The sequence below is a fragment of the Gymnoscopelus microlampas genome (genome assembly GCF_963454915.1).
Source record: "Gymnoscopelus microlampas genome assembly, chromosome: 9".
NCBI lineage: Eukaryota > Metazoa > Chordata > Actinopteri > Myctophiformes > Myctophidae > Gymnoscopelus > Gymnoscopelus microlampas.
In genome coordinates, this window is record NC_139946.1 from 15,524,767 (window position 1) to 15,539,538 (window position 14,772).

Sequence of the window (14,772 nt, forward strand, 5' to 3'; positions counted from 1 at the left end):
CTACTTACTTTGTAGATTTAGATTATTATTACAAAACAGTGAACACACAGCCACTTCAGGCCATTTGTAAATAGACAATCTACAAGCTCACAATGAGTCACATCTGCTATTTGCAAAAGATTTTATACATTTGAAAACTTGTGAAATGGTACCTTCTGCATAATGAGTACTTTCTACTTTTGGTACTTTGAGTACATTTTGATACTAATACTTTTGTACTTTTACACAAGTACATTTTTAATTCTGGACTTTTACTTGTAATGGAGTATTTCTGCATTGCAGTATTGATACTTTTACTTAAGAAAAAAATGCAGCACCTTTTCCACCATTGCTTGCCAACATAAAGATATAATCTGTCAATTAGAACAATAGCCCAATTAATCAAATAACAAGAAAATTAGGCCTATTATCTCCTTATATTACAGAACTAGGGTCTTTATCGGAGGGGAGCATATTTATTCAACAGCTACGCCATGTCACACCACAGCAAATGTGACAAAATCGTATAACAGGCACAGGCTGACAAATAAAACCCAAACCCTTGACAGTTGACACCCATTCTAGATTAAGGCTAGGCTATTAGCCTCAATTAAATGGCTAATGCTACAACAACAAAGGCTACAACGTAACCTACTTACCAGATGTTGTCTTCTTCAGGAGGCATTTCATTCTCCACAAGTTTTGAAGCAGCAGCTGAACTCCCTGTTTAACTGAACTGTTGCATAACTTCTTTCTTTCGGTGTTGACAAACTTGTTTGTGTTAAAAAGTAGCATAGAGGCGACCGACAGTTGTGTTTCAAACTTTAAACAATGTCAGCCTACAAAATAATAAACAGTGGGTTTTTCTATGTTTGGGGAATGTTGAAGTAGTCTATGGTGCAACTCAACATGCAGTTGTTATTATTAAGTGTTTCACATCTTGGCGTGTAGGCCTACAACCGACTGCACACTACAGTGCACACAGGTGATGCTTGATGATACATAGCAGCACAGAGCCCTATTGGTGTTGCCAGATCTTGCGAGGGAATCAAGTTCTACAAAAAACAAGCCCACAGGAAGCGACTATAGGCCACACGAGCGCACATATGCACGCACGCGCAGGCAGGCACACAAGAGTGGACACCAAGGAAGAGTGGGCCTCAATATTACATTAGCTACTGTGTCTTCATTTTTAACATGATTTGAACATGCATGGTGCATCATTATCAGACCTATGGCTATAAACACACCATATATTTAGGCCTACATGAACTTATAGCTGAACACTGATGCCTAAAAGCTCACATTGTAGATTGGATATATTCAAATGGCCAACATGTATAGAGGACTGAAGTGGTTAATGTATGTTTTGTAATAATAATCCAAATCTACAAAGTAAGTTGTAACTCAAGTTTTCAAATAATAGTGGAGTAAAAGTATAATATTTGCCTCTGAGATGTAGTGGAGTAGAAGTAAAAGTACCTCAAAATTGTACTTAAGTACAGTAGCCTATACAGTACTTGAGTAACGGAGGTTACTAAAAATACAGAAAATGTAATTGTATCCTGCTTCAAACACAGGCTCACTTGTTGCAACTCAACCCGTCTTTTCATGTGTTTCTACCTCTTGCCTTCACCGGTGAAAGCTCTGTTAAATATTGCAAACCAGTCATTCCATTTGAGACTGACAGTGCCAGTGGGTGTTATTCATAGTTACCTACATACACACATTTGAACCTTTCCCTGCCAAGTTCTTTTCACAGTAATACATAGATGTGTTTGCCAGTGCTTCTGGAAATGCATAATTCATTTAATTAATTGAGCCACAAAACCACAGGCAGGTCAGGTGACATGCGCTTGAATATCACTATTTGTTATAAGAATTTAAAGCCTAAAATGTATTTGCTACCAACAAAAGTTACTCAGAATCCTATCATAAATAATATTATAAACACTAATGTAACCTCACTTGCAGTCAAAATACTGCTAGGCCTACTACTACATGGTTTTATATCTGCCTTTTTTAAAGTATTGCTCAGCGCCATTTAATGAAGATCATACATCCTCTGCACTCTTTTAGGATCTACGTAATTGTGGCCTGCCCATACATTTAAAACAGAATGCTTTCCTGCTCTCATTCATAGATTTCAGCATAAATACTCAATGAGGGTTGCCAAAGGGTGTATTCTGATGTAATACTAATTGTGGCCAGAGGGTGGCATCAAATGATAAGATATAACAGCTCCAACACATGGGCTGTAATGGGTGTCTAGTTAAGTCTAATGTCTACCAACTCCATGTAAGAAAATGAGATTCAAGGAGAAAGTAGGATGAGATGCACTCAGTAGAGTCAACACACAGGGAGGTGTGTGTGTGTGTGTGTGTGTGTGTGTGTGTGTGTGTGTGTGTGTGTGTGTGTGTGTGTGTGTGTGTGTGTGTGTGTGTGTGTGTGTGTGTGTGTGTGTGTGTGTGTGTGTGTGTGTGTGTGTGTGTGTGTGTGTGTGTTCATGCATGCTCTGTGCACTAGGCTACTATCATATACACTGGATATGGACAACGAAAAGACTAATCTCAGAGGGCGCTGTTGTTTCCTTTTTTTTTACTATGGGTTCCCAGATTGTGAAAAGACTAACGATAAACAACACTGAAGACAGGAAGACAGACATCTCCGTGAAACCATAGTGCTGTGCATCTCATCATTCTATTCTTGGTTGGCATGAGAAATATGGAAGGAGTTTACACAGCATCACCGTGAGATTGATAACAACGTCGTTTTTGATTGAACTGCAAATACAGAAAAAAACGTTAGTTTTTTTCAAAACCAATCAATCAAAAGTCACAATCAAAACATGTTTTTTATTGTCATTCTGCATAATGTGAATGCACTAATGTACTAATGATAGTACACAAAATGTTCTGTTCTCTAACATGACCCACTGACATCGACTAAACAGAACTGAGGTTGTACGCCTTCGCGTCTTGGAACCACTTCCTTTCCACTTCCTGCTTCCCCAGCCCCCAGAGCTTGTGCAGAAGACTTGTTCCACTGCTGCTCGTCGTCAGGAAATACTCCTTGTTGTCTGGGTATTTGGAGGCATTGTATCGGCCGATAACCAGAGACTGGCAAAGCCGACAGAGCACCAGAATGTAGAGGGAGTCCCTCTCGGCCTCTTTCAGAGGCCAGACGCTTTCCCAGCCGGACAGAAACGCTCCTCCCACGTCCAGGGGACTGGGATTCTCCAGCATCAAGTACATGATGGAGATGGCGACCTCGAACACGCAGCAGTTTATGCTCAGCAGGCCAAAGTCCAGGATACCGGAAACTTCGTAACCACCATTGGTAGTAGGTTGCACGACGACATTCTGGTCACTGAGGTCCCCATGAATTACTCCTGTGGGGAGGGGGGGGGGGGAGAGAGAGAGAGAGAGAGAGAGAGAGAGAGAGAGAGAGAGAGAGAGAGCGAGTGAGAGCAAGAGAGAGCGAGCGAGCGAGAGCAAGAGAGAGGTTTCTTTAAATGAACAATAAATAATCCCATACTATGCAGAAATATTAGCATAAAGTATACAGACAGAATACAGACAACAAACGCCATTCAATAAGTAGGCCAAATGACAGCATCACAAATATGGATATTTATTTAGAAAAAAAGAGACTTCACATTTTGAATTTAGAATTCAGAAGCTCTAGTTGAGAGAACTGGTTTGAGAGATGACAACAGAGTTTGTTAAATGGATCTTGAACTTGTCTTTACCCTTTTGAAAGGAGCTGAGTTTGGGCCGCACACAAGTCTTGTACTGTTTTATGATGGCCTTTATCACCTCCTGCAGGGGGTCTCCATCCATCACATGGAGGTACGGCTCCAGGAGATGGATGTTGGACAGGCTCCAGAACATCTCATCTTGTTGTAGAACGCCAAGGTGTGGAGATGTCATCTGAGAATATAGCAGATTATTTAACCACTTGAGTCCTATGGTTCTTTGTATGGCGGTGTCGCATGGCCTAAATAATAAAGCTGATATACAAGCTCATTTCATATTTCATATTATTTCAATCACAAAGTGGTTGCATAGTATAATGTATTATGGTGTCTGCTGTCTGGCTTTAATATTTGTGTACCTAATGTTATTCAGATTTGATACAGTAGAAAGGAATGGACATAATCCAATGGCAGAGTCAAAAATAAATAAATAAACATACAGATGATAAACCTTTGATGTATCTGCTGTGGGGCAGAAACCAGCTATGTCCAAAATATAAACTTCTCAGGAAATGAAAAAACAACACACAGATGTAAAGGGTGATCAATAGCACTGATTTATTTTTAAAACATTGCTGGAGATAGCTGGTTTCTGCCCGACAGCGACGGTTTACCTGTTGCAAGACTTTATCCATGGTGGCCCCCAGCCTGCCCACTTCATGGAGAATCTGTGGCGAGGCAGGGATCCGTGAGAGAGTTGTTCCAGACATGTAGCTCAACAGCCGGACACAATATGTCTGGCAGCCAAATCCACAGTCTAACGAGAGAGGGTAGATACAGTACATTAGGGATGGGGCGATAATCGTTATTATCGTTTACCGTGATAAAAAACGCACACAATAATCGCATCACGCAGATTTTAATGTATCGTGAAATTCCGTTATGCTCTAGGAATAAGTAGCTTTTATTGAGCTGCAAATTCAGTACCACTTAAACCCTCTATACTTAATAAAACAGACCAGTAAAGAACGCATTTGGTACGCTCTTATTTCACTCTACACCAGTGGTTCTCAAACTTTTTCATGTCAAGGACCCCCAAATTGACACTTATTAGCCCGCGGACCCCCATTTGAAAAGATATGCCAGGGACCCCAATAAAAGAAGTTTTTTTTTTACGGCTTTAGCAGTGATTCTCAACCATTTTAATTTCAAGGACCCCCCAGTTTGACATGCATTAGGGCTACAGACCCCCATTTAATGGCATTTCTATCTATGGGACCCCAAATCATATCATGAAATCAATGTTAATTTAACTCTTAGAGTGTACAAATGGAACCAAATGAACCCGTCAGGGTCCATTTGGTTCCATTTGGTTCCATTTGTACACTCTCAGAGTTACAGACCCATAAGGGTCCATTTGGTTCCTGTCCATCATTTAGCTGGGGACCCCCTGGAACCCCCTCAAGTACCCCTGGGGGTCCCCGGACCCCACTTTGAGAACCACTGCTCTACACAAATAGATTCGCTTCACTTGTTTAATCTGTATCCTGACTGAGTTCTCTATCTATCCTGATTGGATAAAATTGGTATCCTGACCTGAAAACGCATATTCTCTTTATTGAAGAACTGGTGAGACATGGAGGCTCCTGTTACTGAACAAACACTCTATAGCAATGAGTACTATCAGAATATAGAACTATTTAACACTTATTTTGACCAAAGAAAATCACTTACCCTACCTTTAATTTACACACAAAAAGTCACAATATGGAGATATTTTCTGCCCGAAAGCTACAATACGTACCGCATGTATCCCGTTAGATATGTACCCCTGACCCATGTGATTGAGTTGTCCTACCTATTACCTCCAGACTCATGAGCTGTCCCGTGGTGGTGGGCAGTGGTGTTTGAGTAGGAAGGCCCTGCTGCTGAAGGAAGCCCATGGCGTGCGTCTGTACCTCCAGCAGCCTAGGGTTCTGGCTCTCTGCAGAATTAATGACCTTGAGGATGTATTTCCTGCCATCTTGGTCCACCACACAGAAGTTCTGGTCCATGTAGCTGGGTAGATCACTGACCTCACTCACCGTCAACCCGTACAGGTGGGCGACCAGCTCTGTAGCCTGGGACTGGGTGAGGTGAGGTTGGTTGGCTGTTGGCGGATGTGAAATTGGGATGAAAATGAATAACTGCATACTGTAACTGTATCTTTTTTTTTTCTTCCATTATACTCTTTTATGCACCACATATCTGGAACAAACTCCCAGAAAACGAGAAAACTGCAGACTATTTTTGCACCCTGTCCATCCGTGTGTGTGTGTGTGTGTGTGTGTGTGTGTGTGTGTGTGTGTGTGTGTGTGTGTGTGTGTGTGTGTGTGTGTGGTGTGTGGACCAATATTTGTGTACTTCCACTCAAGTAAATTATTGATCCGGAGCAAGCCTTTGTCGTTGATGAAAAAACCCGAATTATTCGCATGAAAAAATTGCCCCCGGTGTGTAAGGACCTGTACCGTTTGTCAGTAGAGTTGCAGCTTAATTCCATACATTGCATGTATTAGATACATACACAGCCACAGAAAACACAATGAGTGTTCATGTGGCTGTGTATGGAAGACATGCAATAATATCCTGCTATATTGTAACCTTATCAATCACTAGAAAAACAATCCGACGTTCATCTACAGTACTGCTGATGATTGTAGAGTGGGCAATTAGACTGGAGCAAGCGTCAGATAAATTATATTAGTTGTAACTACTACAAACTATTCACATCAAAACACAATGTTTTTTGCTAGGCAGAAATACACCCTTTGCCATGCACTTATTGCCATGCATATAGACCAGGGGTGAGCAACTTTGATGATGGAGAGGGCCACTATATTTCCACACTCACTCCAGAGGGCCACATAGCATACTGTTGGGCAGACACCTCTTATTTCTGTATTTTAACTTTTTAAAATGCCATTCTATGTCATACAAAAGTAGCAAAAATAGCCGATCTAAAAGCTCAAAACGCGTCGCACTGCGGCGTGTTTTGAGCTTGTAGATCGGCTTGTAGATCGGCTATTTTTGAGATTAGAAGTAAATTAGAATCCTGAAAAATAACATTTGTTTTTAATTTCAAATGCATTTAGTTATACTTATGTTAACTTTAAGAACTTAATACAAAGACATTGGACATAAAAAAGACAATAGAATCGTAATACTTTAAGCTAGTCATTAAGCTACTAATATAGACTGAAGTAATTAAATATTTGCATGTTTGGAATTGTAAAGCTGAAATCAATAATATATCAGTATTCCCCGATATCAACCTGCGGCCGCATTAAGTAAAGGTGGGGGCCGCATGTGGCCCCCGGGCCGCCAGTTGCCCATGTATGATATAGACTCACATGTACAATTGGTCATTCATATTTATTGATGTTATTCACATTTTTTATGATATTCATAACATATGCAATGTAATGTTTTCATATCAGTCAAGGTGTGCTGTCACAATGTTTCCGCTGTACATCAGCATGTTTTTATAGTGTGTGTCCGTCCGCGCGTGTTGCGCATGTGCACGAAAATGCGCGTGCCCGTGAATGTGCATGCATGTACGCCCCCCCACTTCTTAAAGTAGCATTACAACACTGAACACACACACTCTCACATCGGATATGTTATCCAATGAATTCTTGTTGTGTAAACGAAACTGGTCTTTCAGATTGTTCATATTCCATCCTGTTTGGCTAAGAATGGCTTCCAAAGTTTGCAGGAGTGCTCCATTTTGAACAAAATGGCTCAAATCATGAACACAGCGTGCAATTTCTGTGAATTTTGCAAGACGATTCGTGTTTGTACCTACAACTGCACCAATCTGTGTAAAACTTTGTGGGCCCTATTTTTACCGGTGCCTTACCCATGAAGGCACCCGCGAAAATATGGCCCTGGATGTGCACTCCCTAGAGGCCAAGGAAAAACCTTTCCCATGCATTTTTCACATCTTCCTTTTATAGCGCCACCAGGAGACCGACCAAATTTAACACAAATCGGTACACATGATCTCTATAGTCAGGTGATCAAGACGGATCTGTTTTATTTTTCATAATCCATCCCGGCTAAGATTGACATCTAAAGTTTGCAGGAGTGTCCCGTTTTGAACAAAATGCCGCAAAGCATGAAGGGAGCGTCTGATTGCGGTGACACTTTGCAAGCACATTCACACTACGCCAAGGAACAAATGCCACCCTTTCAACATTGCCCTATTATAGCACCACCAGGATTTAAAAATATTATCATATATTATCTCTTTAGTCAAGACGGATCCGTCCAATCCATAACATTTTTCACATTCCAGCCTGATTGGTGAATTCCAAACATTGCTGGCCCACACTAACCTACCTGACCTGGCGGAGAACTGTGCTCCGAGGAGCACTTTTTCACACATTTGAATTGCCTTGTTGTTGAAATGTGCCACACAATTAAAACTGCCTTACCTGCCTTGTCTACAAGATCTGAATCAGTTATGCAATGACACATGAAGTTGCTGATGGAAAAGTAGTAAGTAATCTACACTTACCATTCATCTTGTGTAGATGCAGACTACAGTCAGTGGTATAAGAGCTTCCTGAAGGTTGAATATATCTCAAGGCTTCAGTGTTAACTTTGTCTTACTGGAAAGGAGGATGTCCTTGTAGGAAAAACATGCCAGTCAAACAACATTTTTGTCCATGGTGGCCCCTGACCGACTTCACGCCTAAGGCAAACTGACACAAAAATTATGAATATAATAATAATTATGCTTTAGGCTTATCATACTATAATTCTAGTAACCTCTGTCTGTAGTGGGTCCGTCTGTAGTGGGGGTAGGTGAAGCTACCCGGTTCTCCTCAGTGGCTGGACCAATTACTCTGATTTTGCACACAGCCATTGACCATTACCATCTGAACTTAACTGTGAAGCCCGTTTTTCAATTTCATCAAATCTCAGCTTCTTATTAGCGTTTATGTGTAAAACACTGTCGCCATGGTTACGGGGCTGCCCAGCTATGGGACGAACTGCCTCCCTGGTTGCCACATCATGTGCGCATATCCCCCCACGGATGCGTCGACCGGGTATGGTCTAGTGTGTTTAACTCAGTGAAACATGTGGACATGGAAGCACACAAAAACTACAAATTTTCCATTCAGAGTGATAGATCTGATAAAGATATATTTCATTTGTATGTATTCACATGCCCCTTATGTGTGAATCTGGTAAAAAGGGCCTCTCTTGCGTCAAATCTTCCTCAGCGATGCTAAGCAAGATATGACACCGAAACACTGAAATGCGTAGCCTACTGCCATGCCTTTATCCATTAAGACCGGGAACGCATCTGTGTCATTTCAAGATTTATTTGGCTATTCAAAATATGAGCTTGTATATCTGCTTTCTTTTTTAAATCATGAACATTTTTGCAAATCTTAAGCGAACATTTGTAACTCAAATCTTTGCTTCTGGGGGTCCCTGGAACAAAATATTTTGAGATGGGGGTCTGCGGCCAAATACATATAATTTTGGGGGTCCTTGACAAGAAAAAGTTTGAGCACCACTCATCTAGCATCACACGTTTTTCAGAAACCTGCTAGGATTTAGAAGACATTTTGTAAAATCGGCCTCAGGTCTTAATGGGTTAAGAACTTTCCATTACTGGGTCTGGGTCACTTCAACGCTTCAGGTCAGAGCCAGGACCAAAGTGTTAATGGAGACACTCGGACCCTGTACCAATGTACCACCACCATCATCATCATCATCATCTACCTTCATCGTCTACCATCATCATATTCATCCTAATCATCATCACCTTCCCTCTCATCCAATGACAGGAGTCCACATGTGCCCCGGAAGCTCACCACTGTCACATCCATTATGTCATATCTCTGCTGTCCAGCAGAAACCAGCTAACTCCAAAATGTTCATTTTTCAGGAAATGAAAACAAAGTGGAGTTAGGAGGTTTCGTTCATCATTGATAAGAACAGCTGAATGGACCTCCAAGCTCACAATGAGGTTGGAGGTCAAAAGGGGGTGGAGCCTGGAGTCAGCAAAACCAGCAAACTCCGGTGGACTTCGCTGGTTTAGCAGAAAATTTGAGGATCCTATAGAGCACCGAAGTCCTGACATCACTGCCAGTAATTATAATTATTATTAATAATTAATTATGAATAATGTATTATTATTTTTAAAGTATTTATTATTGCTGCGTTCGGGCAAGCCCGACAATCTGGATAGAATCTTGATGCCCCCGATTTTTAAAATCGTGTAGTGTGTGCATGATCTTGTAGTGTGTGTGATGATACCAGATTTCAAAATCGTTTAAGACTGGAAAAGTCTTGTAGTGTATAAGGCCAGCTTAAATCTTAAAGTTGTTAATTTCCACAAAATCCAATGACTCCATTTCTTTCTACCTTAAATACAGAGACACAATTGTAACCTGACACTAGACCAGTGTCTGTTTAGATCAGTGTGACGCCAGATGTTTTTCACAGTTAGTTGAGTTTGAGGTAGTTAACCCCACATTCCTCAGATGAACTCACACAGATCAGATCAGCAGCGTCTTTTCTTTAAACATCTGTTCTACGTACACATGAAGGTAATGTCTTTACTTTATATCCTACTAGTAGGAGATAATACAGTATATCTCTTGACATGTCCTGAGTCACCAACATGAATCATAAATCATTGTTAGAAGTTTGAGTCATTTATGTGACTGTAGAATCGTAACCTTGGTGTACAAAACTAGTTCCATTAAGAACCTCTCACTCCGGAGTGAGAGGTTCTTAATGGAACTTGTACAAAACCATACATTTTCAGGAAATGGAAAAAGGAGCCTGTGTTCCAATAGTTAATCTTTTGTTAATTATTTTCATTGGTTACATAAAAGTTTGAATACTTTTTTATTAAGAATGGGAAGGCAACAAGAGTCAGGGCAGAAAAGAAACAACGCCTTGTCCGCTTGTGTGTATGCGCGTGCGCACGTGTGCGCACGTGTGCGCGCGCGCGTGTGCGTGCGTGCGTGCGTGAGTGTGTGTGTGTGTTGTTATTATTTTAAAAAATCAAATTGTAGCCAATATGTCCTAAGTAGGCCGAACGTTGCACAGTTGGAACAGAGTTTGTAGCTAAAAGTATGAAGGACTAGTTAGCCGTCAAAAAACGATTAAATAATAATAAATTGTAAATTGTAAAGATAACACTAGAAAGTACTGTTCATGAAGAAACAGTGGGATCGCTAAGAATGTTGACGGTATTCAGTATTGATGGTTTTATACGTTTTAAAGGTGGGGTCAAATTATTATTATTATTATTATTATTATTATTATTACACTTATAGCGCTTTGTGTCCACGAGCCATAGTCCCTATGCCCTGTGGACACGGCCAATTTCTGGGTTCCACTGTACAGTCTGTGGGGGCATGAAAATTCACCGGGGGGACTCTAAATGTCCTCTTGGCCCCCCTCTGCGTGTGGACACCACTTGTTCGCCCATCACCCACGGATGATTTTTTTTGCAGTTCAAGCATAATTCCACAGGGTGGCAGGCTATTTTCCAAAACTATTGGAAGTTAACTCAATGGAAAATTTACTCTGTGTACACCGTGTACAGAAGGTTTCCAAAGGGGTCCATGGCTGGTTCCCAAAGTGTGGTTCGGGGACACTATAGCCTAGACATGTTCATGTAAAACTATTGGCGGTGGACATAAACTTGTGCAAAACTATTGCCCGTGTACACAGTGGTTGATCTCAAGTTCAAAGGGGCTACAGGGCTGACAAGAGCCTAGTACAGCATAATAGCTCCTATTACAGTCTAGTATGGCTTAGAACATTCTAGTGTAGCCTATTCCAGCTGGACCCAGCCCTGTATAGCCTATTACAGTCATTTAACTACCCCCATACCCTAGGCTATTCTCCCAGTGGGCTGGACTTTGTGTGCTGGAATGTGCCGGACTGCTGGGCTCTGGTGGGCTATAATGGGCTCTGGTGGGCTGTGCTGGGCTCTGTTAGGTTTTATGGGGCAGTACTATACTATAGCCTAGAAATGTTCATGTAAAACTATTGCCGGTGGACACAAACCCATGTAAAACTATTGCCCGTGGACAGAGTGGTTAATCTCAAGTGCAAAGGGGCTACAGGGCTGACAAGAGCCTAGTACAGCATAAAAGAGCCTATTAGAGTCTAGTAAGACCTAGAACATTCTAGTCTAGCCTATTCCAGCTGGACCCAGCCCTGTATAGCCTATTACAGTCATTTAACTACCCCCATACCCTAGGCTATTCTCCCAGTGGGCTGGACTTTGTGTGCTGGAATGTGCCGGACTGATAGGCTCTGGTGGGCTATAATGGGCTCTGGTGGGCTGTGCTTGGCTCTGTTAGGTTGTACGGGGCAGTACTATACTATAGCCTAGAAATGTTCATGTAAAACTATTGCCGGTGGACACAAACCCATGTAAAACTATTGCCCGTGGACAGAGTGGTTAATCTCAAGTGCAAAGGGGCTACAGGGCTGACAAGAGCCTAGTACAGCCTAATAGAGCCTATTAGAGTCTAGTAAGGCCTAGAACATTCTAGTCTATTCTATTCCAGCTGGACCCAACCCTGTATAGCCTATTACAGTCATTTAACTACCCCCATACAAAAGGCTATTCTCCCAGTGGGCTGGACTTTGTGTGCTGGAATGTGCCGGACTGCTGGGCTTTGGTGGGCTATAATGGGCTCTGGTGGGCTGTGCTGGGCTCTGTTAGGTTGTACGGGGCAGTACTATACTATAGCCTAGAAATGTTCATGTAAAACTATTGCCGGTGGACACAAACCCATGTAAAACTATTGCCCGTGGACACAGTGGTTAATCTCAAGTGCAAAGGGGCTACAGGGCTGACAAGAGCCTAGTACAGCCTAATAGAGCCTATTAGAGTCTAGTAAGACCTAGAACATTCTAGTCTAGCCTATTCCAGCTGGACCCAGCCCTGTATAGCCTATTACAGTCATTTAACTACCCCCATACCCTACGCTATTCTCCCAGTGGGCTGGACTTTGTGTGCTGGAATGTGCCGGACTGCTGGGCTCTGGTGGGCTATAATGGGCTCTGGTGGGCTGTGCTGGGCTCTGTTAGGTTGTACGGGGCAGTACTATAGCCTAGAAATGTTCATGTAAAACTATTGGCGGTGGACACAAACCCATGTAAAACTATTGCCCGTGGACACAGTGGTTAATCTCAAGTGCAAAGGGGCTACAGGGCTCACAAGAGCCTAGTACAGCCTAATAGAGCCTATTACAGTATAGTAAGGCCTAGAACATTCTAGTCTAGCCTATTCCAGCTGGACCCAGCCCTGTATAGCCTATTACAGTCATTTAACTACCCCCATATCCTAGGCTATATTCCCAGTGGGCTGGACTTTGTGTGCTGGAATGTGCCGGACTGCTGGGCTCTGGTGGGCTATAATGGGATCTGTTGGAATGTGCTTGGCTCTGTTAGGTTGTACGGGGCAGTACTATACTATAGCCTAGACATTTTCATGTAAAACTATTGCCGGTGGACACAAACCCATGTAAAACTATCGCCCGTGGACACAGTGGTTAATCTCAAGTGCAAAGGGGCTACAGGGCTGACAAGAGCCTAGTACAGCCTAATAGAGCCTATTAGAGTCTAGTAAGGCCTAGAACATTCTAGTCTAGCCTATTCCAGCTGGACCCAGCCCTGTATAGCCTATTACAGTCATTTAACTACCCCCATACCCTAGGCTATTCTAAATATTCTAATCTGTTGTACTAAAAACTGTTTTCTTCACAGATTTACCCTGTGTGTAAGAAGTACTCTAGGAACCGCCTGGCCTTATTAATCAATAATGTGGAGTTTGATATACCTCAGATGAAAAGGAATGGTACTGATAAAGATGAGACCATGTTGATGTTGCTCAATGAGTTGGGATACGATGTGCAGAAACACAGAAATCTCAGTGCGAAGGTACTGTAGGCTTAACAAGGGAAATTGTTGTCTCCAATTGAAGGATTTTCATCCTTAACTGAGTGATGTAGTAAGTGACTGACTTAATGTGATGTGATTTAGTGATTCATTGATTGATTTAATGTTTTGTCACAGGAGATGGACTCGACTGTCTTGAAGTTTTCGCAAGATCCGGGTCTCTATGGCACAGACAGCGTTTTTGTCGTCATCATGTCTCATGGGAATTTGGGAGTCATCAAAGGCATCCACTGGACACCGAGAAATAATGACATTTTCCAAATTGAAAAGCTCTACACACACACTTGAACACACAGAACTGTCCGGCTCTGCTGAACAAACCCAAAGTTTTCATCCTCCAGGCCTGCAGAGGAGGTGATGCTCTCGTTACAATAGGAATGCCCCTGAAGTTGCGCTGCAATGTTTTCCTACCTATTGTCCTGGCCATTGTTATGACAACTGTTTTCTGTGTAACTGAATTCAGGCTTGTTGACTTTCAGTGTGTGAAGTTAAAAATAAGACATTCTTGTTTCAGTGGTGGATGGATCCGCAATTGTCCATGATGGTGCCATTGCTAGTGATGCTGACATTGTTAGTGACGCTTACCTTGACACAGAAGGCATAGAGGCTGATGGAGATTCCACGCGTGCACACAAAGAAAACGACTTCATCTCCCTCCTTTCATGCACCCCAGGTGAGTGTGTCTGGTGAGTGTGGGAAAAAATATGTTTTCATTAAAAGAGCTTTGTAAATTAAATCCTAGATGATACTTAACTACTTTCAAAACATTTACTGTATGTGATGTCTTTTCTATTATTTTATCCTGCAGATACTGTTTCATATAGACATCAAGTACATGGATCCTTTCTAATCCTGTTCATCATTGAGATATTCCACAAGTATGCCCATGAGGAGCACATTGAGGATCTGTTCATGAGGGCAAGTGTTGACTACAATTTCACTGCTTTGCATTGTGATCAATCTAACTGCAAGGATGAACAATAATTAAGTGCAAAATAATGCATGTGTGATCTGCTCTATTGACTACAGTCCAACTACTGTACCTTTAATACACTGTTTTAACCACACAGGTCATGAACTGCTTTGAAGGAGCCTTTGACAAAATA

At 41.9% G+C, this 14,772-nt stretch overlaps 1 protein-coding gene across 1 annotated transcript; it reads right to left on the bottom strand.

Moving 5' to 3' along the window:
• Positions 1-2,924: 2,924 nt before the first annotated feature.
• On the bottom strand, positions 2,925-9,561 carry LOC311051413 (hydroxylysine kinase-like; the record flags this gene model as incomplete). The annotated part of the gene is made up of 5 exons (XM_084065979.1): positions 2,925-3,370; positions 3,731-3,911; positions 4,351-4,404; positions 5,542-5,825; positions 9,498-9,561. 5 exons carry the CDS (start codon positions 9,559-9,561, stop codon positions 2,925-2,927), a joined length of 1,029 nt encoding a protein of 342 aa, XP_083922105.1.
• Positions 9,562-14,772: the final 5,211 nt, after the last annotated feature.